Consider the following 24,163-nt stretch of genomic DNA (forward strand, 5'->3'; position numbering starts at 1 on the left):
AATGTTTATATATATATATATATATATATATAGGTGTGTAAAAATGTATCAATATTATGCAGAAACTTTCAGAATAGTATTCAAAACATATACAAGTGCAATTTTTGTTTTTGTTTTTTGTGACTAGTTAAGCGCTCTTGGAAAAGATGTGTTTTTAGTCGTTTTTTGAAGACAGAGAGTGAGTCAGCTTCACGGATTGAGTTGGGAAGGTCATTCCACCAAAGTGGTATGATGAAACTGAAAGTCCGAGAAAGTGTTTTGGTGCCTCTTTGTGTTGGTACAACAAGGCGACGTTCCTTAGCCAAATGCAGGCTTCTAGTGGGTGTGTAGCTCTGCAGAAATGATTTTAGGTATGTTGGAGCAGACCCAGTGACTGTTCTGTATGCCAGCATTATATAATCAGCAGACAACTTACCATCTGTATGTGTTAGCTTGCATAAAGTCAGACATTATATTATTCTTTATTTATATTGGCTCAAAAATAATTAAAAAAAGTATTATTATTATTATTGGTGTGTGAATGTGAGTGTGGATGGGTGATTGGGACACAGTGTAAAGCGCTTTGGTAACCTCTAAGGTTAATAAAAAAGCGCTATATAAGTGCAGACCATTTACCATTATTTATTTTTTTGACCTCACCTCCCTGTATTCCATAAATACAAAGAATGATCTTAAAAGATTTTGAATCTCCTTACAGTCGTGCATTCTTCTGTTCAACACAATGTACTGCGCATTTAAAATTGTATATAAAAATATGTTTTTGAATCAGTGAATGTAACCTAAAGCCCGGATTAAGCATTAAAAGTAACACATTTCTAAAAAAAGTTTATTTTTTTAAGCTTTAAAGTGAGTCACTTCAAAACAATGGTAGTTAATAAAGACTGACCAGGTTAATAAACACTTCCTTTAAGTGTCTATATTTAAAAATGTATAAACAACGTTGTATGTTGATACCTGAGTTGTTGTATAAGGTCTTCGCCTTCTTTGATGACGTTGAGTGTGGCCTCCAATGTGGCCGTCTGTTGCTGCTGAAACTGTTTGATGAGCTCCTGAACTGAATCAACAGAGTCTGAACATACCTCCTCCAACAGCTCCTTCTGCAGGTCCTCCATCCACGTCCACAACTGAAAAACACACATGCATTAACACACACATCCTCCAACATACACAGACAACTGTAAGTTTTGCTTTCTACAGGCAAACACTCTCCTGCAAATATCAGAGAAACTACAGAGAGAGATAGGGACACCTGTCTGCAGATTATATCTAACAATAAAATATCCTCAATCCAATATTTTTAAGTACCCTCAAATATATTGCTCTCATTTCCTACACTGCTTCCATTTTTATCATTCAGTGTAAAAGATAAAACAATATAGAAATGATTTAGGCAGTTCATTAAAACTCACCACAACATTATCCAGAAACAACTAGTGAAGATATCTGGGCAGAAGATTTAGTCTGGCCTGGTAATCAGAAGGTGGTGGATTCAAGCCCCACGAGGAGCAAGATATGAACCATTATGAACCATTCTCCTTGAGCACTTTACTTTCACAATTTGCTCCAGGAGACTTAACCGGTTATATGGTCATGATGACATCACATACATACTAACCACTCATTTGGTGATAAATCCATATTTAATTCTAATGCAGACATATTCAAGTCAGTCCAGTCTCCAGTTTCTACATTTGTTTACCAGCCAATGTCCAATCAAATATAGTTAACACTGTCGGCTGTCCAAATATTGGTGTTTCTTTAACTTCAGGCAATTTCATGTCCCAGGGGTTGACTTTTACTAAATAATCAGATTTCTACGGAATTGAAAACTTTATACCATTATTTTTTCATTTGGTACTTTCTCAAATGCCTTTTAGGTATAGATTTGTTAATGCATTATTTATCATGAACAAACAATGAACAATATCCTTTTTTTACAGCATTTCTTTATCTTTGTTAATCTTGGTTAATAAAAATACAATTGTTCATTGTTAGTTCATGTAAGTTCATAGTACATTAACTAATGTTAATAAATAAATTAAGCCCTCGAGAGGGATAAAGGCTGACCAAAGACGGCAGTGTGACAGAGAGAGAGATTTACGGACAGATGTCCGACACGTGTGTGTGTGTGTGTCTTTTTGGTTAAGTTTTATATTAAACTATTATTTATATCGTCAAGCTGGTTCTCGCCTCCTCATTTCCCTTTAAACCCCTTTACACTGGTGCAGAAACCCGGGAAGGAGGAGGGATGCGCCGTAGTGGAGTTCTCGCCTCTACCATCCACCAAAAAGGAGCAGCCGCGGCCATCCGCCGGAAGAGCCGGCTGCCTGGATGCGGAGGAACGGCCGCCAACCACGAGGGAAGGAGGGGCTCCGAACCAACCGACTGGAACCGTAACCGCTGCTAGGAACGGGGGAGACCCCTACCATCCACCAAAAACACGGTGGGTGATCTGTCCACCAGGGGCCAGAGGACTGCCTCCGATCCATCCAGGGAGGCGCGGCTGTCGTCCGCTATAGGGTGGAGGAGTGGCCAAGGACCAAGCTACGGCATATCAGGGAACCAGCAAGTGTTTTTTTTCTTCTCTCACTGGTATCATCAAGCCGGTCCTCGCCTCCTTCTATCCCTTTAACCCCTTTACATATATATTGAAATTAACATATTCATAAATGCTTAACAAGTATTGTTCATTATTAGTTCATGGTATCTAATGTTGTTATATAATGTTAACAAAAGAACCTATATTGTAAAGTGTTACCATAGATTTCACTGTTTCAGCCTGACCACTCTCTTTTTATATTAAAATATAAAAAGTAATTACAAAAATACAACTCATTGCATGCCTAAAACTAGCTCTTATATAATAAGAGGCTCAAACTAAAAAGTCGGGGGTCTCAGAGCTCAAGTCTAGTCATGTGTTCGAGCCCCTTCATGATGGACAGTATGCCATATTTGTTTGGCTTAATGTGCTAGAGGACTATTAACTTGGTGAACCCGTGAAATTATTTAGGGTTTATAGCATGAAGACAAAATGCCCTGACGATCTTTATGAATATATTCTGTAAATTGTAATTTATATGTGTTTCCATCGTAATTTCTTGCACTTCTCTTCTTAATGAACAAAACTGTATGCACTCCAAGCGAGTGTAGTTTTTATGAGCATCTTTGCATTTCCATCCAGCATTTTTTATGCAATAGCCCCAAAATTCAGGTAAAAATACGTGGATGGAAACCCAGCTATTAAAGTAAAATTAGTATATTAACATATACAGTAAGTGAGAATTTACATACACCATAGCCAAATACATTTAAACTCCTAACATTTAATCATAGAAAACATTCCCTGTCTTAGGTCAGTTAGGATCACTAGTTTATTTTAAGAATGTGAAATGTTGGGGGCATGGATAGCTCAGCGAGTATTGACGCTGACTACAACCCCTGGAGTCACGTGTTCGAATCCAGGGTGTGCTGAGTGACTCCAGACAGGTTTCCTAAACAACCAAATTGGTCCAGTTGCTAGGGAGGGTAGAGTCACATGGGATAACCCTCCTTGTGGTCACGATTTGGAGTTCTCGCTCTCAATGGGGCATGTGTTATATTGTGCATGGATTGCGAGACTTTAATTTCCTGGCTGATGTCTTGAGATGTTGCTTCATTATATCCACAAAATTTTTCTTCCTCATGATGTCATCTATTTTGTGAAGTGCACCTGTCCCTCCTGCAGCAAAACACCCCCACAACATGATGCTGCCTCCCCCATGCTTCACGGTTGGGATGGTGTTCCTTGGCTTGCAAGCCTCACCTTTTATCCTCTAAACATAACGATGGTCATTGTGGCCAAACAGTTAAAAATAAATTTCATCACACCGGAGGATTTCTCCCAAAGGTAAGATCTTTGTCCCCATGTGCTCTTGCAAACTATAGTCTGGCATTTTATGGTGGTTTTGGAGCAGTGGCTTCTTTCTTACTGAGCAGCCTTTCAGTTTATGTCAATATAGGACTTGTTTTACTGTGGATATAGATACTTGTCTACCTGTTTCGTCCAGCATCTTCACAGTTCTGGGATAGATTTGCACTTTTCGCACCAAACTACGTTCATCTCTAAGAGACAGAATGCGTCTCCTTTCTGTGCGGTATGATGGCTGTGTGATCCCATAGTGTTTATACTACTGTTTGTACAGAGGAACGTGGTACCTTCAGGTGTCTGGAAACTGCTCCCAAGGATAGACTTGTGGAGGTCCACAATTGTTTCTGAGGTCTTGGCTGATTTCTATTGATTTTCCCATGATGTCAATCAAATAGGCACTAAGTTTGAAGGTAGGCCTTAAAATACATCCACAGGTACACCTCCAGTTGACTCCAATTAGCCTATCAGAAGCTAAGTGGCTACTTAAAGGCTTAACATAATTTTCTGGAATTTTCCAAAAGCTTAAGGGCACAGTTAACTTAGTGTATGTAAACTTCTGACCCACTCAAATTGTGATATAGTCCATTAAAAGTTAAACTATCTGTCTGTAAACAATTGCTGTAAAGATTACTTGTGTCATGCACAAAGTAGATGTCCTAAATACTTATGTAAAAACTTCAACTGTATATATATATATATATATATATATTAGGGCTGTCAATGATTAAAATGTTTAATCGATTTAATAACATGGGGTCCCGATTAATTAATCACATTTAATCGCATATACAAATATTTGCTGAAAAAGCCCATAATATAACAATTGTAATTGTAATGTAATTGCATTACATTCTTGTGGCAGAATAGTTAATCACTGATAAGACAATACAAAAAGTGGCTTTAGAATACAATGTATTGTTTACTACCATATTATTGATCATAAGTCAGTCATTGGCATACAGTTCACAGTAATCCATTTCACAAGTGAATTTGTCAATCAGTTGGAGGTTTATTATGAGGGCTTGTTTAAGGACCCGTCAATGTACACCTGCGTCAGACATGCTTGTGTAGCAGGTGCGTTGCATCATAAACATTACATTTTTAGGTCACTATGTCAAGTTAAATATAGTTTAATACTTAGAACACATATTGACACAAGTGTTTTGAATGCAAGAATGTAACGCATGTTTGTATTGTGCTATCTGCTGAAGTGTTGTTTTGTTCACTGTATAAACTGCATGTTGAACAAGCTTGCATTTCTCAGGAATCTTCCTTATTATGGTCCGGGGGCATTGCGATATTTAATACAATTAATTGCGCTGAATTACTGTGTTAAATTGACACCCCTAATATATATATATATACATATATATACTGTATATATATATAATTGTGCCTATTTTAACTAGTTTTAGAAGAAGCATCTGAGACCTGATTCTTATATGAAACAATTGAGAACAGATTTTGTAAGGTTACTGATATGACTGGAGTCCTCATCTCACGTAAGTGGCAATGCTTTTATACATATGTTTCAAAATTAAAATTAATTTCTAGTAAGAAATAGTGAGTGCACCTTTAAGAAAGATCTGCAGTTTTTCACCACAAATGAAATGTCTATTTTATGCTCTTGTAGATTGTTGAGAAAGATCAGGACTTTATAGGCAGCTGTATTGTGAGAAAACCACATTCCTGCAATCCCCATACATGAACAAAACTATAGCTCACAATTCAGATCCATTACACAATCATAGCACAGACCACCTTAGAGAGATCAATCATGCCACTTAACCCTTCCACATATTTACTCTCTCTCTCTCTCGCTCTCTCTCTCTGTCTTAAACGTATGGTGCATGAGGTAATGGATGTAAAGTGACGACACATTAATGCATAATAAATCACCAAGGCTTAGTTCACACAGTCAGTGTTTGGAATTGACAAGGGTATTTACTAAAAGGTGCGACTCTCTAATCATTCTGTTCATACAACAGCTTAAAAAGTGGTTTGAATATTGAACGAATAAACCAAGTCAAACCTTTTTCCTATGTATCACAACAGTGTCCGGCCACATTTCAGCTGTCTAAGCCTGTCTTGGTTCCGGAAGTGTTTTTTCCCATGCATTTCTTCTATAGATATTTCAATAAATCCTTCATAAAAGAGTTGTAAGCCAAGAACCAATCCAACCAGCTCTGAGGTGAATCACAACATTACAAACTTGTATTTGAAGGAAAAAAGTATTTAAAAATCAGACAGAAAGAGAAAGGTACAAGACTGTGAACTTAACATCTTTAATGAGGGCATGAACTACAATCCCATAAAGTATTGTGAATGATGTAATTGAATGAAAAACAATGGAAAAATAGAAAACTACTGATTTAAAGTTGTCAATTGTAAGTAAAGCATCCATATATTTGAAGTATATTGCAAAATATTCAGATATATACAGTTACACAATATAAGTAGTTTGATAGTGTAAGTGTCACTCCAGAGCTCTTTTGGCATGCTTTGTTTGAAACGATTCTCTGATTGGTGAATATCTCTTCAGGATTATGGGTAGTGTAGTTCTTCACCAAATTCCACTACTAAACATAATTTAAAACAAATTAATTTGAAATAATACAGACTGATGGCAGAAGAATGTACCATCGATTAACAACCTCAGAACTCATAGTAGGTCCATCTTAAAAGGTTGAAAAGTTATTGTTATTGTTGCGAATCAATTACCATATGGAAATAATAAATATAATTTTTTACTTCCACAACCAGATTGTTGCACACTATTGACTCTCACATCAACATGCCTTAAATATTTCAGGAATCACATCATGACAGAAGTATTTAGTATTTCTCAAGTGCCTGTTTGACAGTTGGAGAGGTAAACAGCACACCCCATGTTCATCTAGCACATCTGGCACATCTCAGTAAAAAATCCCAACATTCCTCTGTAATCCAGCTGGTATGCATGCCAGTGAGCAGTCTTACCTCTTTAGTGTGCGTGTGGAAGGAGACAGACATATCCAGCAATAGTTTTCTCTGCTCGACTCTCCTAACGAAGTCCTGGATCCTGACCTCCAGGTGTCGAGCCGCCTTATAGATCTCCTCTGGGTCACACTCGCCTGTCTGGGCCAACTGCTCGGCCGCTTCCAGGAGTTTATCAGCATTGGTGTAAGTGTTCTGACACAAGAGAGCAGAAAAGGTGGAAAAGTTTGATCACTCATTGTAGAACGAATGTTGATAATGCTGAGTCTTATGAGTAAAAGATTAAAGAGGCTGTGTTCTACACTTTGGTAGCATTTATGTTTTTGCCTGAAGTCCACTTATAATGTTAGTTAAGGTTCTGTGCACCAAAATAGTGGCAATTTAGTTTCCCCGTCTGTCACTCAGTCGACGTTGTGTCGCTGAGTTGACACTAGGGGTCACTCTTGCGGAGCACGGCCATCTCTGATTTTGAGAAAAGGCCAATGAGAATTGGCGTGTGGAATTTGCATGCCACTCCCACGGACATACGGGTATAAAAGGAGTGACGCTGCAAATACACATCAGATATCTTTTTCGGAGCCGAGAGAGCAGTCATAGAGCTGAACTCCTCTGCTGTTCCAGTCATCTCTGCAAGCTGTTGGCTTTACGGCGCTTTCCAGCGGTCCTCCCCCTCGCATACTACGTTGTGCTGAGCATACACCCCTGGGCGCTTCAGCAGCTGATAAAAGAGTTACGGAGTGAATAACTTCGTTTATATATACATTTATACTCTCGTATACATATATATATATATATATATAAAAAAAAAACATTAAAAGAGTGGCACAAACGGTGAAGCGTCTTTTTCAAGATGTCTTTCCGTTTGTGTGTGTTTCCTGGTTGCGGTCGTTCTCTCTCCCCGTCTGATGGCCACGATCGTTGCCTCCTGTCCCTGGGTGCTACCCACGCAGAGTCAGCGTTCGTGGATGGTTCATGCTCTCACTGCAAGAGCATGCCCATGGCTACGCTGTGGTCGCGCCTTGCACTCGTAAGAGCGCGGGGCACCCCAGCCGCTCCCCGACTTGGTCTTTCTACCTACGGGTATGAGCTAGCGCTGGGGGCGATATGGGGACCTCAGTGGGAGCCTCTCCGCCGGGTACAACCCCACGGACCTCCCACTCCCCGCCACACTCGTATGCTCCAACCGAGCGCTGGGGCGCGGTTGCCGGCTCGCTTCATAGCGGACCCCCGATCACGTTCGGAGCGCCTGACGACGATGAGATTTCGATCGCGGCATCGGAGAGCAGGTTTGTCATGTCTGACGCTGAAGACTTGGCTGAGCTCCCACCCTCGGGTGCGGTGGCTCAGTCGCAGGCTGACGCGGAGCTGACAGGCATGCTTGCCCGGGCAGCCGCGGGTGTCGGGCTGGAGTGGAATCCTCCGCCCCCCCCCGAACCCTCGCGGCTCGATGATTGGTTCCTGGGGCCGGAGCGTCGCTTACGGCCACGCTCCGCCCCGTTCCTTTCTTCCCGGAGGTGCATGAGGAGCTTACGCGCTCGTGGCGCGCCTTTCACAGCCCGCACGCGAGCGGTAAGCTCCTCCGCTCTCACTACCCTCGACGGCGGGACGGCAAGGGGCTACACGGCGATTCCCCAGGTGGACCAAGTGGTTGCAGTGCACTTATGCCCACAAAACGCCTCCACCTGGCGGAACCGCCCGACGCTTCCGTCCAGGGCCTGTAGGCTGACGTCATCTCTGACGGCTAAAGCCTACAGCACTGCTGGACATGCCGCCTCCGCCTTACATGCCATGGCACTCCTGCAGGTGCACCAAGCCAAGGCACTTAGAGAACTACACAAGGGTAGTCCTGACCCGGGTCTAATGCAGGAGCTGCGTTCGGCGACCGACTTCGCCCTCCGGGCAATGAAGGTCACGGCGCGGGCTCTCGGGCAGGCGATGTCCACCTTGGTGGTCCAGGAGCGCCACCTATGGCTCAACCTGGTCGAGTTGCGAGAGGCTGACAAGGTTCGTTTCCTTGAGGCCCAAGCACCCCGTCTGCTCGTCGCACAGCGCGTCCCCCTGCGGTACCAACACCAGCTCCGCCACAGCCCGCCCCTCGGGGCCGGCCCCGGCGCGGAGCTACCCGCAGGACGGCGACGCCCCCCGCCTCACGGCCGGCCGCCAAGAATCCTAAGAAGGCTTCAAAGTGCCCCTGAGACGGGCAGCCCTGGGACTCAGGGAACTGCACTTCGGGAGCTGGTAAGCAGACCACTCCCTCCCCCGCCGGAGGGGCGGGTAGAGAATCCTTATTTCCTTTTGAAATTTATTTCACCGCACGCCCAACGGGCTGCGGTACCCACATTTTCAAAAAAAGAGCAGTTTCCTCAGCCCCCGGGCTCCACTTCCGGTCTCCCCGTCCGTCGTTATCACGACTGCCGGCCACCGGTTCTCTTTGGCAGGTACAGCGCCCTGGAACCGGGTCTTCCGCTTCCATGCATCCAGGGCCTGTAGGCTGACGTCATCTCTGACGGCTAAAGCCTACAGCACTGCTGGACACGCCGCCTCCGGGGCACAACCCCGCCCCCGAGCTGACAGTCTCCGCGGGCCACAAGGACGAAATTCTTCCTCCCCCGTCCCAGGCTGTTCCGGGAGCGGTCACAAGGAGCCAGGTAAGTGCTTCGATGTCCCTAGACTCAGCACCCCAGGCTCTGCCCCGTTGCGAGGCCCCGCCTGGCGGTACGTCCGACGCTATAGTCCCCTTGGTCCCTCTCGCTCGGAGTTTGGGGGCGTGGCTCGCACTCCCCAACCCGTCACGTTGGTTGATCAGGACAGTCCGACTCGGCTATGCGATTCAGTTCGCCAGGCGACCGCCCAGGTTCAATGGCGTCCGCCCCACCACGGTGAGAGGCGAGAACGCCGCTGCCTTGCGTGTGAAAATCGCCTCCCTTCTACAGAAGGGCGCGATAGAGCCTGTCCCTCCAGCCGAGATGAAGAAGGGGTTTTACAGCCCCTACTTCATCGTACCCAAAAAAGGCGGCGGGTTGCGGCCAATCCTCGACCTGTGAGTTCTGAACTGGGCTCTGCACAGACTCCCGTTCAAGATGCTTTCACAGAGACGCATTCTAGCGAGCGTCCGGCATCTGGATTGGTTCGCGGCGGTAGACCTGAAGGACGCGTACTTTCATGTCTCGATCCTTCCTCGGCACAGACCCTTTCTCCGGTTTGCCTTCGAGGGTCAGGCATATCAGTACAAACTCCTCCCCTTCGGCCTGTCCCTGTCCCCTCGCGCCTTCACGAAGGTCGCAGAGGCAGCCCTTGCCCCACTGAGGGAAGCGGGCGTCCGCATCCTCAACTATCTCGACGACTGGCTAATCTTAGCTCACTCGCGAGACATGTTGTGTGCTCACAGGGACTTGGTGCTCAGGCACCTCAGCCGCTTGGGGCTTCAGGTCAACTGGGAAAAGAGCAAGCTCGTCCCGGTTCAGAGCATCTCTTTTTCTCGGTATGGAGTTGGACTCGGTCTCAATGTTGGCGCGTCTCACCAGCGAGCGCGCACAGTCAGTGCTGAGCTGTCTGCGTACGTTCAGACAGAACACGTTGGTCCCACTGAAATCCTTTCAGAGGCTCCTGGGGCATATGGCATCATCAGCCACGGTTACACCGCTTGGTTTGATGCATATGAGACCACTCCAGCACTGGCTGCAGACCCGAGTCGAGAGACAAGCATGGCGCCACGGCACACACCGCGTCCTTGTCACGCAGACGTGTTGCCACTCTCTCAGCCCCTGGTCAGACCTAGCGTTCTTACGGGCAGGAGTTCCCCTAGGCCAGGTCTCCAGGCACGTCGTGGTTACGACAGATGCCTCCCAACGGGGCTGGGGTGCCGTGTGCAGCGGGCACTCAGTTGCCGGCCCTTGGACGGGCCCGCGACTGTCTTGGCACATCAACTGCCTCGAGTTGCTGGCAGTATTACTTGCCCTGAGGAGGCTTTTGCCGTTGATCCGGGGCAAGCACGTTTTTGTTCCGGACGGACAACACAGCCGCGGCGGCGTATATCGACCGCCAAGGCGGTCTACGCTCTCGCCGCTTGTCACAACTTGCCCGCCATCTCCTCCTTTGGAGTCAGCACCGACTCAAGTCGCTGCGGGCCACTCACGTCCCAGGTTACCTCAACAGCACAGCGGACGCGCTGTCGCGGCAGGTTACATCCAGGGGAGAGTGGAGGCTCCACCCCCAGGTGGTTCAGCTGTTCAGGTAGACCTGTTCGCTTCCCCGGAATCCTCCCATTGCCCACTCTGGTACTCTCTGGCCGAGGCCCCCTTGGCACAGATGCCTTGGCACACAGCTGGCCCCAGGGGCTTCGCAAGTATGCGTTTCCCCCAGTGAGCCTACTTGCACAGACGTTGTGCAAAGTCAGGGAGGACAGGGAGCAGGTCCTCTTAATGGCCCCTTATTGGCCCTCCCGGATCTGGTTCTCGGACCTCACGCTCCTCGCGACAGCCCCCCCCCCGGCGAATTCCCCTGAGGAAGGACCTTCTTTCACAGGGTCAGGGCACCATCTGGCACCCGCGACCAGACCTCTGGAATCTCCATGTCTGGCCCTTAGACGGGACGCGGTAGACTTAGGTGGCCTACCACCCGCGGTGGTAGACATGATCACTCAGGCGAGAGCCCCCTCAACGAGGCGTCTTTACGGCCTGAAGTGGCGTCTGTTTGCTCAGTGGTGTTTTTCCCATGGTGAAGACCCCCAGAGATGCGCAGTTGGATCAGTGCTTTCCTTTCTGCAGGAAAGGTTGGAGGGACGGCTGTCCCCCTCCACCTTGAAGGTGTATGTAGCCGCTATATCGGCACATCACGATGCAGTGGAAGGTAAGTATTTAGGGAAGCACGACTTGATCATCAGGTTCCTGAGGGGCGCGAGGAGGTTAAACCCCCCCAGGCCGCGCCTCGTTCCCTCGTGGGACCTCTCCGTGGTCCTTCGGGGCCTTCGGGGAGCTCCCTTTGAGCCCCTTGAGTCAGCAGAGCTAAATACGCTCTCTCTGAAGACCGCCCTCCTGACGGCGCTCACCTCCATCAAGAGGGTAGGGGACCTGCAGGTGTTCTCTGTTAGCGAACTGTGCCTAGAGTTCGGTCCGGCTTACTCTCACGTCATCCTGAGACCCCGACCGGGCTATGTGCCCAAGGTTACCACGACCCCCTTTAGGGATCAAGTGGTGAACCTGCAAGCGCTGCCCCTGGAGGAGGCAGACCCAACCTTTACGTTGCTGTGTCCGGTGCGTGCTCTTCGCATCTACTTGGACCGCACGCAGAGCTTTAGAAGCTCCGAGCAGCTCTTTGTTTGCTTTGGCGGACAGCGGAAGGGAAGCGCTGTCTCCAAACAGAGGATCGCCCACTGGGTCGTCGATGCCATCACGATGGCATACCATGCCCAGCATGTGCCGCCCCCTGCTGGCCTACAAGCCCATTCTACCAGGGGCGTTGCGGCTTCATGGGCGTTGTCTCATGGCGCCTCTCTAGCAGACATATGTAGAGACGCGGGTTGGGCAACACCTAACACCTTTGCGAGGTTCTATAACCTCAGGGTTGAGCCAGTTTCGTCCCGTGTGTTATCAGGTGACACAAACAGGTAAGTTCGGGTCAGCCAGCCGGGTGTATCGCTTGTGCATAGCGCCTTTCCCCTCCCTTGAGGTGAAGACGTGCGCTCTTTTCCCCAGTTGCGTTCGCAGGAAGTGTGAACCCTGGACGTTCTTCCTCCCTAGCCTAGCGGCCGTTGAGTCTTCGGAGAGGCTCACTGCCGCCCCTGTACGGGCATCACCAGGCCCCCGTACTGAGGTAAGGGCTCCACATGTGCTGGTTGCCCCCTTCGGCAACCCCGTGTGACGTATATCCCGCAAAATGGTTTCCCTACTGGCAAACCGTGTCTTCCTTGGACAGAGGGTCCTCGGCCTCGGGTCGCCGTGTTTGTAGTAACCCCTCCCCACCTTTGGGTAGGGTCTACCATGGCGCCGTTCCACACGATGTGCTTCCGCTGCTGGCTGGTAAGACCGTGTGTGTATTCCACCTAAACCCCCCCCCCCTCTCGGGGCCGGGTGTGGTCTCCGCGGTGTCCTCCTCTTTGGAGGGACACCCCCCAGCTTGGACCATTTATAATTGGCCCCCAGCCGAACGATTGCGTTCCTTTTACAGGGGAGAAAAATAGAGAGAAGGCCCCGGCTGGGCCAGCCAGTCCTTATACTTCTGAGCAGTTAGCTGTTCCCCCTAGGTGCAGGGGACCGCTTCATGCCTGCCAGTGTGTCGGGGGTAGTTATGCTACTGTGCTGGCTACGAGGCACATAGAGGTTTGCCCGTCTCGCACCGCTTGTCTGCGTAACTCGGTTCAGCTCTGTGGCGTTTTCAATGGGACCCCTAGTGTCAACTCAGCGACACAACGTCGACTGAGTGACAGACAGGGAACGTCTCGGTTACTGACGTAACTTCCCGCTAGCCACAATACTGAACCATCCGCTGAAAGCGCCGGGTCTTTGGCTCGGCTCCTCAATGCGATACCTGATGTGTATTTGCAGCGTCACTCCTTTTATACCCGTATGTCCGGGGGAGTGGCATGCAAATTCCACACGCCAATTCTCATTGGCCTTTTCTCAAAATCAGAGATGGCCGTGCTCCGCAAGAGCGACCCCTAGTGTCAACTCAGCGACACAACATCTCGTTCCCTCCATCAGGGAACGGAGGTTACGTCAGTAACCGAGACGTTTTCATGACCATTTTCCACCCAATCTCTGGTTCTTGAGAGTTGGAGTATGCCATAATAATGTGGAATAATTGCCCACCGGTTGCTTGAACAGGGGTTTGTCTTTTTAATAGGTTTAGTTTAGTAGTTTAGTTTAGTTAGTTTAGCTTAGTAAACACTGTTCCTCTCTTTCAGACAAGAAGGTAGATATCTGCTAATTAACATGAAAAAATTAAACATGTATTTACCTGCTGTGTCTGTGGAGAATGAGAACACAGTAACAGGTACAAAGGGGTTTAATTCTTCATTAAACACACAGTTAAAGTGATAGTTCATCCAAAAATGAAAATCTTCTTACTCAACCTCATGATATCCCATGTGTGTATGACTTTCTTTCTTCACCAGAACAGATTTGAAGAAAAATAGAAAAATATCTCAGCTCAGTAGGTCCTTAAAATGAATGTCGATTTCTCGTTTGAAGGTCAAAAATCAAAACAAAAATCACAGACAGTCAGCATAAACTTCATCCATACGACTCCAGCGGTTAAATTAATGGCTTCTAAAGTGACACAATCCCTTTTGGTGTGAAAAATATAAATATTTATGTAATTTTTCAAACTCTAAATCATGCTTCTGGTTGGCAGCATTACACATGTGTGACGTAATTGCACTGGCATTTGAAACACAGTGAACTTAGGCACGTGTGTCATTGCCAGAAAAGCACCGCTGTTTACAAGTGAGAAGGAGGAACGCTGTATAGTAGCTTGGTTGATTTTGGTTTAGATCTGTTATTATCTGTTTCTTTATTCAAAATGAGTAAAAAGTAATGGTATTTTGGTACCAAGTCAGTACTAAATTAAAAAAGATGTAACGATACCAGTGATTAATATCCGGTAGTACTGAGCACTGACTCAATCCTTTACCCGCACACTGTCCTACTGACACACGACAGCTTTCAAATGCCCACACGCTTATTTGAGCGTGAGCTCTGTTACTCCTCTTACACTATATATAACTGTATAGTAAAATGTAATCCTCACTGTAGAAATAATAATAATTGTATTAATGTATTAATAATAATAATAATAAATAATACTTAATGAATAATGATTGTAATAGAAATACAAATTAAGCAATATACCACAAGCAGGGGTTCTTTTGTACTGAATAAAAGTTCGTTAAAAAATGCAATGGTATGTTCCTGACAATTGTTCTATTTTTTTAATTGTTAAAAGTTTAATGAAAAATTTTGATTAGACATAATTTTGATTATGAAATTAAACTAAACTTTAAAACATGGAATTCTGTAAAAATCTTTAAAAAAAAGGTAAAAAAAGGATTTGTGGAAAAATATAAACAATTTCAGTAGGGCCCAACTTAAAAACAAACAATTGTTAGAAAAACTTGAAGGAAGCATGCATATCTTTTATTTATTATTTACATTGAAATGTAATTTTAGGCTAAAGGAGTGTTCAATAGCACATTATCTTATTAGCTTATTAGCAATTTATTCTGTGGTATCGAAATTGGTATTGAGAACCATGAAATTTCACTGGCATTTTGGTACCATGACATCACTACTCACAATGGTGCGTTTGTGTGCTTATCTTGGATGTCTCAATCGAGTGAAGAACGTGAGATAACCTCGGTATCCAAGACTTCCTGAATCTGTCACACGAGAGACCGCTTGGACTCTACCCTCACAGAAGTGTTGGATTATAGTTAAAAAGTACTTAAGTATTGATCATTTTTCACACCAAATGCGATTGTATCAAAGATATTAATTTAAAAGCTGGAGTCGAATGGATGAATTTTATGCTGTCTATTAATGTTTATGTTTAAGACTGTCTGTGATTTTTTTGACCTTCAAAAGAGAAATCACCATTCACTTGCATTTTAAGGACCTACTGAGCAAAGATATGTTTCTATTTTTCTTCAGATTTCTTTAGTCATACACGCCTGGGATATCATGAGGGTGAGTAAATAATGAGAGAAATTTCATTTTTGGGTGAACTATCACTTTAAGGCATTTAAACTCACATGAGAGCTTATTGTCAAATATTATCTGGATCCACAGGAATAAAGGCCTACTGAGATTATAGTTATTTTCACTCTGATACACTGTGTAGCTTCTTCAAAGTAGCCACTCTTTGTCTAGATTACAGCACTGTTCATTCTGTAAAGCAACTTTATGAGGTGCTTTTAAACAGTATTGAAAGAGTGCCCATGTACACTGAAAATAGTGTTTATCTGCAACTGTTTCTACTTGATCAAACCCATAAAATTACCTTAGCTGGTGTAAACTAATTTTCAGACAAAATTAATGAGATTAAATGAAAATTTCTGAATGGAATAAAACCAGTTAATTAAGATTAACTGACCACATAAAGCTATTTTTTACAGTGTATGCTGGCCAATTGTTAGTTGTTATTCCTTCACTATCCGGTCCAACTCTACAAAATAAAAAAAAAAAAAAAAAATGGGGCTGGGAAATTTAACACATTCATTACTGTGATTAATATTCCTGTTTAATACGTGAAAAAACATTAACACCGTTTTGTTGTTTTTTTAACAAAAAAATAAATAATTTACTTTAAAGGTGTCTCAAGTTGTTCCTGGCAGGCCTCTCATCAACATGCTCCATATGTTTAGTATTAGGGTGGGGTTAGGGTATCTACTGCACAGAAACTGGCTACGTGGAGCAGTGCATGCTTATTCATTACGCATACATTTATAATAAACACAGGAGCAGATTTACTGTACAGAGAATGAATATGATTATTTTATATGGTTTTTAAAAACAAAAATTGCCCTGTATCACTGTGAATTTGCTGTGTTGTTTATGGTCACACATGAGCTGTGAGTTCAAAGTTATAAGTAGGAATGGAAAAGAGGAGATCATGCATCAGTGTTCAGTGGTGAGACAGGAAGCTAGGAGCAGGAGCAGGAGTAAAAGCTGACAATAAACAACACACAGCAGTCAAACTATATAGAGCAAACCTATAACCTGCTCTCATATTTTTCTATTTTCACCTACTGATTCATTCTTTTATTCCACTGACATTCAATAATTAAAGTTGTATATATGCTCTCTGAATATAATCCATAAACTTGTCTAATATTACTCAACTAGAAAGCAAGAGCTAGCTGTTTTTAGCAGACTGATTTAAAAGACATTAAGATTTAATTTAGGGTCAGCAGCACTAAAAAAACATAATATACGGTCCAATCCAGATTTACTCTTGATCGGGCACACACCTCACTCCACAAGTAACACAAATGACAAATGAATCCATAACTCCAGTCATCAGAACGTGGCCAAAAGTCTTTTCAAATGTGTTTTTGGCTACATTGTAATGTCTTCTGTCAGTCTATTCTTAGATGCTATAAGTCTGATAAGCAGATGTCACAATAACAAAAGCTCCATATGTCTCGCTGATTATAAATAATGGCTGAGCCAAAACAAATCCCTTATGCTTGTTTAGAAGGAGTCAGACTGTCTCGAGCCCTTCTCATGACACTGAGACTGCTGGAGATCCGTCATCCACACTGTTACGGATTATTCATCTCAAGGGTATTATGTGGATATGAGGCAGGGATAACTATACAGTGATCTTTATCTCCTCTGTGTGCTGTCAGATTAATAGTGCCCAATGGGTTTAATGCCACTGTCCAGCTTATCTGCTTTTATTTAACAAATATCAGTTCAGCAACATCTGACCCAATAAAATAGATAAATAAAAAATTAAAATAAAATACGGGAAGTTGCCGGGGTGTTCTATGTGGTTGCTAGAGCACTGCTAGGGTGTTCTGGGTGGTTTCTAGAACACTGCTAGTTCTTCTTGGTGGTTGTTATGGTGTTCAATGTGATTTCTAGAACATCACTAGGGTGTTCTGGGTGGTTACTCTACAGTTGTTAGGATGCTCTATGTGGTTGCTAAGAGTTGTTGCTGGGCAGTTGCTAGGGCGTTCAGGGTGATTGCTAGGGCATTTCTAGGGTGTTTTCTCTGTGTTTGCTAGGACATCGCTAGGTTGTTCTGGGTGGTTGCTATGCAGTTGATATGGTGTTCTGTGTGGTCACTAGGGTGTTCTGAGTTGTTGCTGGGCAGTTGCTAGGGCATTCAGGGTGATTGCTAGGGCATGTCTAGGGTGTTCTTATGTGTTTGCTAGGACATTACTAGGGTTTTCTGGGTAGTTGCAATGCAGTTGATATGGTGTTCTGTGTGGTCACTAGGGTGTTCTGAGTTGTTGCTGGGCAGTTGCTAGGGCGTTCAGGGTGATTGCTAGGGCATGTCTAGGGTGTTCTTTATGTGTTTGCTAGGACATTGCTAGGATGTTCTGAGTTGTTGCTAGGCATTAGCTAGGGTGTTCTGGGTGATTGCTAAGGCAGTTCTAGGGTGTTCTCTGTGTGTTTGCTAGGGTATTGCTACAGTGTTCTGTGTTGCTACTAGGACATTACTAGGGTGTTCTGAGTGGTTGCTAAGGCATTGCTACAGTGTCCTGAGCTGCTGTTAGGACATTGCTAGGGTGTTCTTGGTGGTTGCTATGGCATTGCTAGGGTGTTCTGGGTTGGGATGTAACGGATAGTCAGCATTTGGTTAACTGTTCAATGTGTCATTATTCAAATACCAAAATCTCTATTTGATTATTCTACATGTGCAATATACAGTGGGTAAGCAACCAGATGGAGCCTTACTACCATGAGGAGTACCGCCGCATGCAAAGTTTAAATTCTCACACGTGAGCCTAAGCCCTAGGTGTTTAAAATGTATGTCTGTTAAAAAAAAAGTTTCTACCAAAATGTCTCAATAAAAAGTGTTAAAAGGGTTCTAAATTCCTAAATAATGCTCTAAAATGATTGGAACACAGATCTGTCAGGTAAAATGACCATAGTATCACCATGGTATTTTGTAGTAAAATAATTGGAACCACAAAATTAAACTTGGTTACTATATTAATATCACATTACTGTAGCAACACCATTGTTAATATCAAATCTATGTTTTCTGCCACACAATCTGATGTGTTACATTCATACGAGCAGACAGAGAAGTAAGTTTGAAGTAAGTTTGGAGCAGAAGAAATGCGCTAATCTAAAATGCTATTTCTAGCCATTTTACATGCACATGTTACCAGACACGATCATATTTTTTATCATGAAAATTCACGTTGGATTATAATTTCTTTTTTCTAGTAAGACCTTTGATTTTAGGGCAAAAATCATATTCTTGATAATAATTTTTTGTATTGTTTTCCTGTAAAAATATCTAAAAATCCTTAAAACAAGATCAATTTGTTTGATCTTGTTTTAGAAACAACACTGCATAAGATATTTATGTTTTTCAGAGAATGTATTTTTAACATGTGTATTTTGAGTTTTTAATAGTCAAAATAAGTGAAAAAATCTACCAGTGCTGAAGAAGTAATCCAAAGTATTTAGAATATGCTACTGACCTTAATGCTGAGTAATCTAACGGAATACATTTCATAAGTAACCCTCCCAACCCTGTGCATCTCAATTGCAACGTTTGCCCAGAAAATAAATGTTGTGGTATTTGTTGTTCTTCTTTCTCCTCTTTTTTATGGCGGTTGGCAAAACAAGCTTAACTTGCCTTACCACCTCCAACTTAATAGTCATTACATTGGGAGAAAGAGCTCTGAGGCATTCAGCTCTGGCCTGTTGAAATACTTTGGTTATAGTGCCCCTTAGCGGTTTAGAGCAGCTAATGACTCACGCAGTGATCGCAGCAGTAGAACGCCTATTTTGAATGGATTCCCACTGTAAGTCTTCAACCAGACCCGAACTCATCGAGGGTTTGGGTCCGTTTGGGTTGGTTTTTCAAGTGTAGGGCGAGTTAGGGGCTGTTCAAGCATGCTTTTGTGTGCATCTGCAATGTTTTTCTGTATACTGTTAACACGCAATGGACAGGTGTCTTTGACTGTTGCACTGAATCTCACCGTTTTTTTCTTTAGCGTCTTGCGCATGTTCGCCACATTGTTAGTTGAAAATAACTTTTTATAAACACATCTCGAAACACCTGCATTGTGTCTCATTCATTGTACTGCATTTAGTTCAGGTTGCAAAGAGAACTTCAGGTGACTGTAACATTATTATATATGAAGGTTGTTTTGACTGAGCAAAGTTTCAGCGCTTGATAATCGGTAAGACAGTGTTTATCACTTTTTCTCTGGTGTGCATATTTATTTACAATATTTAGACAAGTTCAGTGCCATTTAATTTTAACCATTTAAAAATCAAAGCACCCCGAAATGACTACTTAACCGCAGCAGAGTAACTCCGCACACATGACAATACTTGCGTTCGCTGCCTCAATTAAATGTGAACCTGCCAGGGCAGAGCGCACATACAGGCACAGTGACAGTTTGATTTTTTTATTTTTATTTAATGTGACATTTTATCATTTGAAGAATTATGTATTGTGCTATTTTAGGCTCATAGCTCAAAAAACACTCTTTATTCCCGTGTCCCGACTCCAGACAAAATCTGTTAACAGGTTATGAAACCTCATTGGTAACCAAATGTTAAAAATGGTAATTGTGCACATCCCTAATTTTGGTGGTTGCTATGGCATTGCTAGGGTGTTCTGGCTGTCTAGTTGCTAGGATGTTCTGTGAGGTTGCTAAGGCATTGCTAGGATGTTCTGGCTGATTGACTGAGTTTTATATTCATGGTTTATGTGTTTATATGTGTGTAGATGGGTATGATTAAATTATTTATTGTGGTTAGAGGTGGTTTAGACAGGTATGATTTGGATTAGTCCGATTGACCGTAAAAAATATTGAATAGATTAGATAGAAACATCTGCCTTAAATAGAACCAGTGTAGATGAATGTGATGTCTCACCTGCGCGACCTCCTCAAAATCATCATGGCGCTTCTGTAAGGCTCTGGCCCTGTGCAGTGATTTCCCAACACCTGTGTGCTTACTGAGGAACGCCTCCCCATGGTTCTCGATCCAGTCAATCACCTGGAACACACAGACACACACACACATCCATGCAGTTCAGGGACAAACATTTAGACTTAAAAGTAAATCTATCAAGTATGCTTGTGTTTCATTAGTCAGTTCAATTGATCTGACACACAGAAACACGACTCTATTAGAAAACACACAGAAACAGACTAACGCTCAGTGTTTGTGACTGCACCTGCTCTCATTGGAATAAAGAGGGAGAGAAATCAATCAACATGTGTCTTCCGTCTAAAAATGAATCAAAGCCACTTTATCATCCGTCCCTGAGGACAGCGTTTCACAAATAACTTCATTTCTCCCATGACATCCTTAGATCAGTCTGTAACTTAGACAACAAAATCAACCTCTAGGACAGAGAAAATGTCAACATACAGAACAGCATCCGCTATGTATTGTATATTTGTGTGTTCACGTGATACAGTGATTATGAAACACGCCGACGAGTGCGTCAGTGAGTGCTTTTACTACTACATTGATTAAACCATCTACTGCATGTTCTAAAAACAACTTTCTTCTCTCACACGCACATTAACAGAGGATAAAAATAACCCAACTGAATGATTACATCACAGGATACGGCTGCTAACAACAACCGGTCACAGATGGCAAGGGTTAGCACCAATCAGGACAAACACCTGTTTGACCTAATAAACAAACGCATGATGGAAAAACAATCAGGCCTTTTTGTATGACTATCAGTCATTTTGACAGTTTGACTCCAGAAATCTGGGCTGTGTTCGTGACTATTGATGATGATATGTAATGACTGTTTACACACTGAACTCCGGCAAATCAAACTCATGACAATAATCAAGTAAAAGGAAGAATACATCATGAACTTGTAGGCGGTGTTTCGTAAACTTTCAGAACTGCTATTACACATTTGACTCTTTTTGGGGTCAATGACAAGTAAGGATGAAAATGCACATGTCCTGTTCTTGCAAGTGTAATCTTTGTATTCATGTTGCTCTTATACCATGTTCAACAAAAGTTTCAATTTCAACCTGATCTCATAAAAATATATAACTTTCGGAACATTTTTGGAAAAACATTACCTGGCTCATTATATGCATTATGGCAGTTTGGAGGTGAAACGTCCACTGTGTAGCACTAAAAGTAAGAGTTAAATGTTCGCCCAAACAGATGACGCTTTGAAGGTTAATGCCTATCAAGTTATAAATCAACAAAACTGACCACCCTGTCAAAAGAGCAAATGTGACCTGAAAAACTATTATTGAAGCACCCACATCATTTAGTTATGCTTCTATATCTAAATATATAACTATAACAATGGGGCGGCTGTGGCTCAGGTGGCAGAGTGGGTCGGCTGCCAATCGCAGGGTTGATGGTTCGATTCCCGGCCGCACACGACTCCACATGCCGAAGTGTCCTTGGGCAAGACACTGAACCCCAAGTTGCTCCCAATGGCAGGCTGGTGCCTTGCATGGCAGCTCTGCCACCATTGGTGTGTGAGGGTGATTTGGACACAGTGAAAGGCACTTTGGTAACCTCTAAGGTTAAAAAAAGCACTAATAAGTGCAGACCATTCTATGACACTTTCGGCTCACATTTCGACTCGTGCACGTTTTTCGATGCATATAAAAGTAACATGCCACTGTCATAGAAATATGCCTGACATTTATCAAGAACGCAGTTAATGCACAAAAGAACATTATTTGCTGTTCTTCTAATTAAGTGAATCTCAGAATTAAATTGCATTTGACCCATTCCATTTGCATGATACATGGGCAATTTCACCAAACAGACTTGCGCCTAGGCTTAGTACATGCTTGCACGAAAATACCAAAACCTCATGGCCATGCCCACTGACTTTGCACTTATGCGCTATTGCGAGCGCTCTTAAAATAGGGCCTGTGATTTGAGTTAATAAATGTCATTGTTGTTGTAGCGCATCTAGTGTTTATTTCAAATGAATGTACGTATCACTTGACGTGTCTTTTACAAGTCACGTAAAAATAATATTGCTAAAATTTAGCTATAGTAGTGTGATTTTGTGAAGCAGGGTTGCTTAATTTGCACATCTGCACATCAAGTAGTAGAACCATCAAGAAAAATAACATAAGAACATGTGAGTGTGCATACTATTATCATTGTTGTTATTATTATATATATATTAAAAAAAGTTGTTTTCAAACATATTTTGTCAAGGTATAAAGTTGATATTTTTCAAATATCATGTAATATCATGTTACAAATACCATGTTTAATGGGTTAGTCTATTCGACAACCTGAACTAATTTTCCCATGTCATAAAAACTATGACCTCACTGACCTTGACACAGTCATGAGGGTCTACAGGGGTCCGCTCTGTGATTTTGTATCCTGTGTTATTGTTTTCTTCTCAAATGACAACAAAAATAGTCTATGTATTGTATATTTGTGTGTTCACGTGATAAAATGATTATGAAACGAGTGCGTCAGTGAGTGCTTTCACTACATTGATTAAATCACAAATATATGTGATAAATAAAAAAGCATGTTAATATTATTTATATAAAAGATACTATTAATTTAAAAAAGTTACTTTTGTATAAATAAATTAATGTTTTGGGACACAAAAAACTAGAGTCACATCATTGGCTCTTGGGTTGTTCCTAACAGTTGCTGTTGGACATAAACCATTACATTTTACAATTTTGTCTCACATAAAATGTAAAAATTGCAAATTGTTAAAAGGTCAGCGTGATTCTACCGAGCCCCTTAGAGGACAGATGGGAAATGTATTTTCTTAAATAGCTTTGTGTTGTAATATCTTACATTGCTACATTAAAGAAAAACCATAGAACTGATACAGAACACCCCCCACCACCACCACCAATCCCCCAAAACAAAAACAAAACACGTGCTTATGAAAATGAACCATGGTTTCACTGTAGGAAACCTACATACCATTTTTGGTGGTATGAAGCATGTTTTTAATAACCATGGTACATGTCCTACAAATTAAACATGGCGTTACTTTGGCCCGATAATTATGAATTTTATTACCAAAGTTTTTGCTTTCCCGTTTTATTACTATGGGTTTACTTCAAATGTCATGGTTAACATGTGGTTACTGTAGTACAACCATGATACATTTTTGTAAGGGATAGATAAAGTTATTGCGAAGGAACCAAAAATTATTTCAAGGAAACGCAAACTGTTTTAGAAAATAAATATCCTCCCTGTTCTCTAATATCTGGCATGATACAGAACTAAAAGAGCAGAATGCAGACCTCTTGGATATAAATCTGTCTCACTCACACATGACTGCCTGTCTCTCTCACCCCTCCCAGTCTCGAGCACCCACCATGACTCACATCCCTGATTTACCCAGTTATCACGGTTACCGAGGTAACTGAGTCAAGACCACTCGAGTGCTCCACTGATAACCTATGACTCACTGGTGACCACAACTAATTCTCCAGTTACCTCACAGACTACAGAGGAGCTCTAATCTTATCTATATGGGCATCTGGCAGCTATAGATTGCTTTTTTGTCATTTTTTTAAACACGTTAGCCTCAGTACACATTCAGTTTGAGTACATGGAAAAGAGCAACATGGACATCCTGTAAAAC

At 43.0% G+C, this 24,163-nt stretch overlaps 1 protein-coding gene across 1 annotated transcript in view; it reads right to left on the reverse strand.

Moving 5' to 3' along the window:
* kalrna (kalirin RhoGEF kinase a) overlaps positions 1–24,163 on the reverse strand; it is a 281,969-nt gene that overhangs the window by 122,098 nt on the left and 135,708 nt on the right. The window contains exons 10-12 of the mRNA XM_052148011.1: positions 20,455–20,577; positions 6,887–7,078; positions 955–1,124 (exon numbers count right to left, since the gene is read on the reverse strand). Coding sequence (XP_052003971.1) covers positions 955–1,124; positions 6,887–7,078; positions 20,455–20,577 — 485 coding nt within the window. The remainder of the gene's footprint in view (positions 1–954; positions 1,125–6,886; positions 7,079–20,454; positions 20,578–24,163) is intronic.

The sequence above is a fragment of the Xyrauchen texanus genome, chromosome 18, assembly GCF_025860055.1.
Source record: "Xyrauchen texanus isolate HMW12.3.18 chromosome 18, RBS_HiC_50CHRs, whole genome shotgun sequence".
In the NCBI taxonomy this organism is placed as follows: Eukaryota; Metazoa; Chordata; class Actinopteri; order Cypriniformes; family Catostomidae; genus Xyrauchen; species Xyrauchen texanus.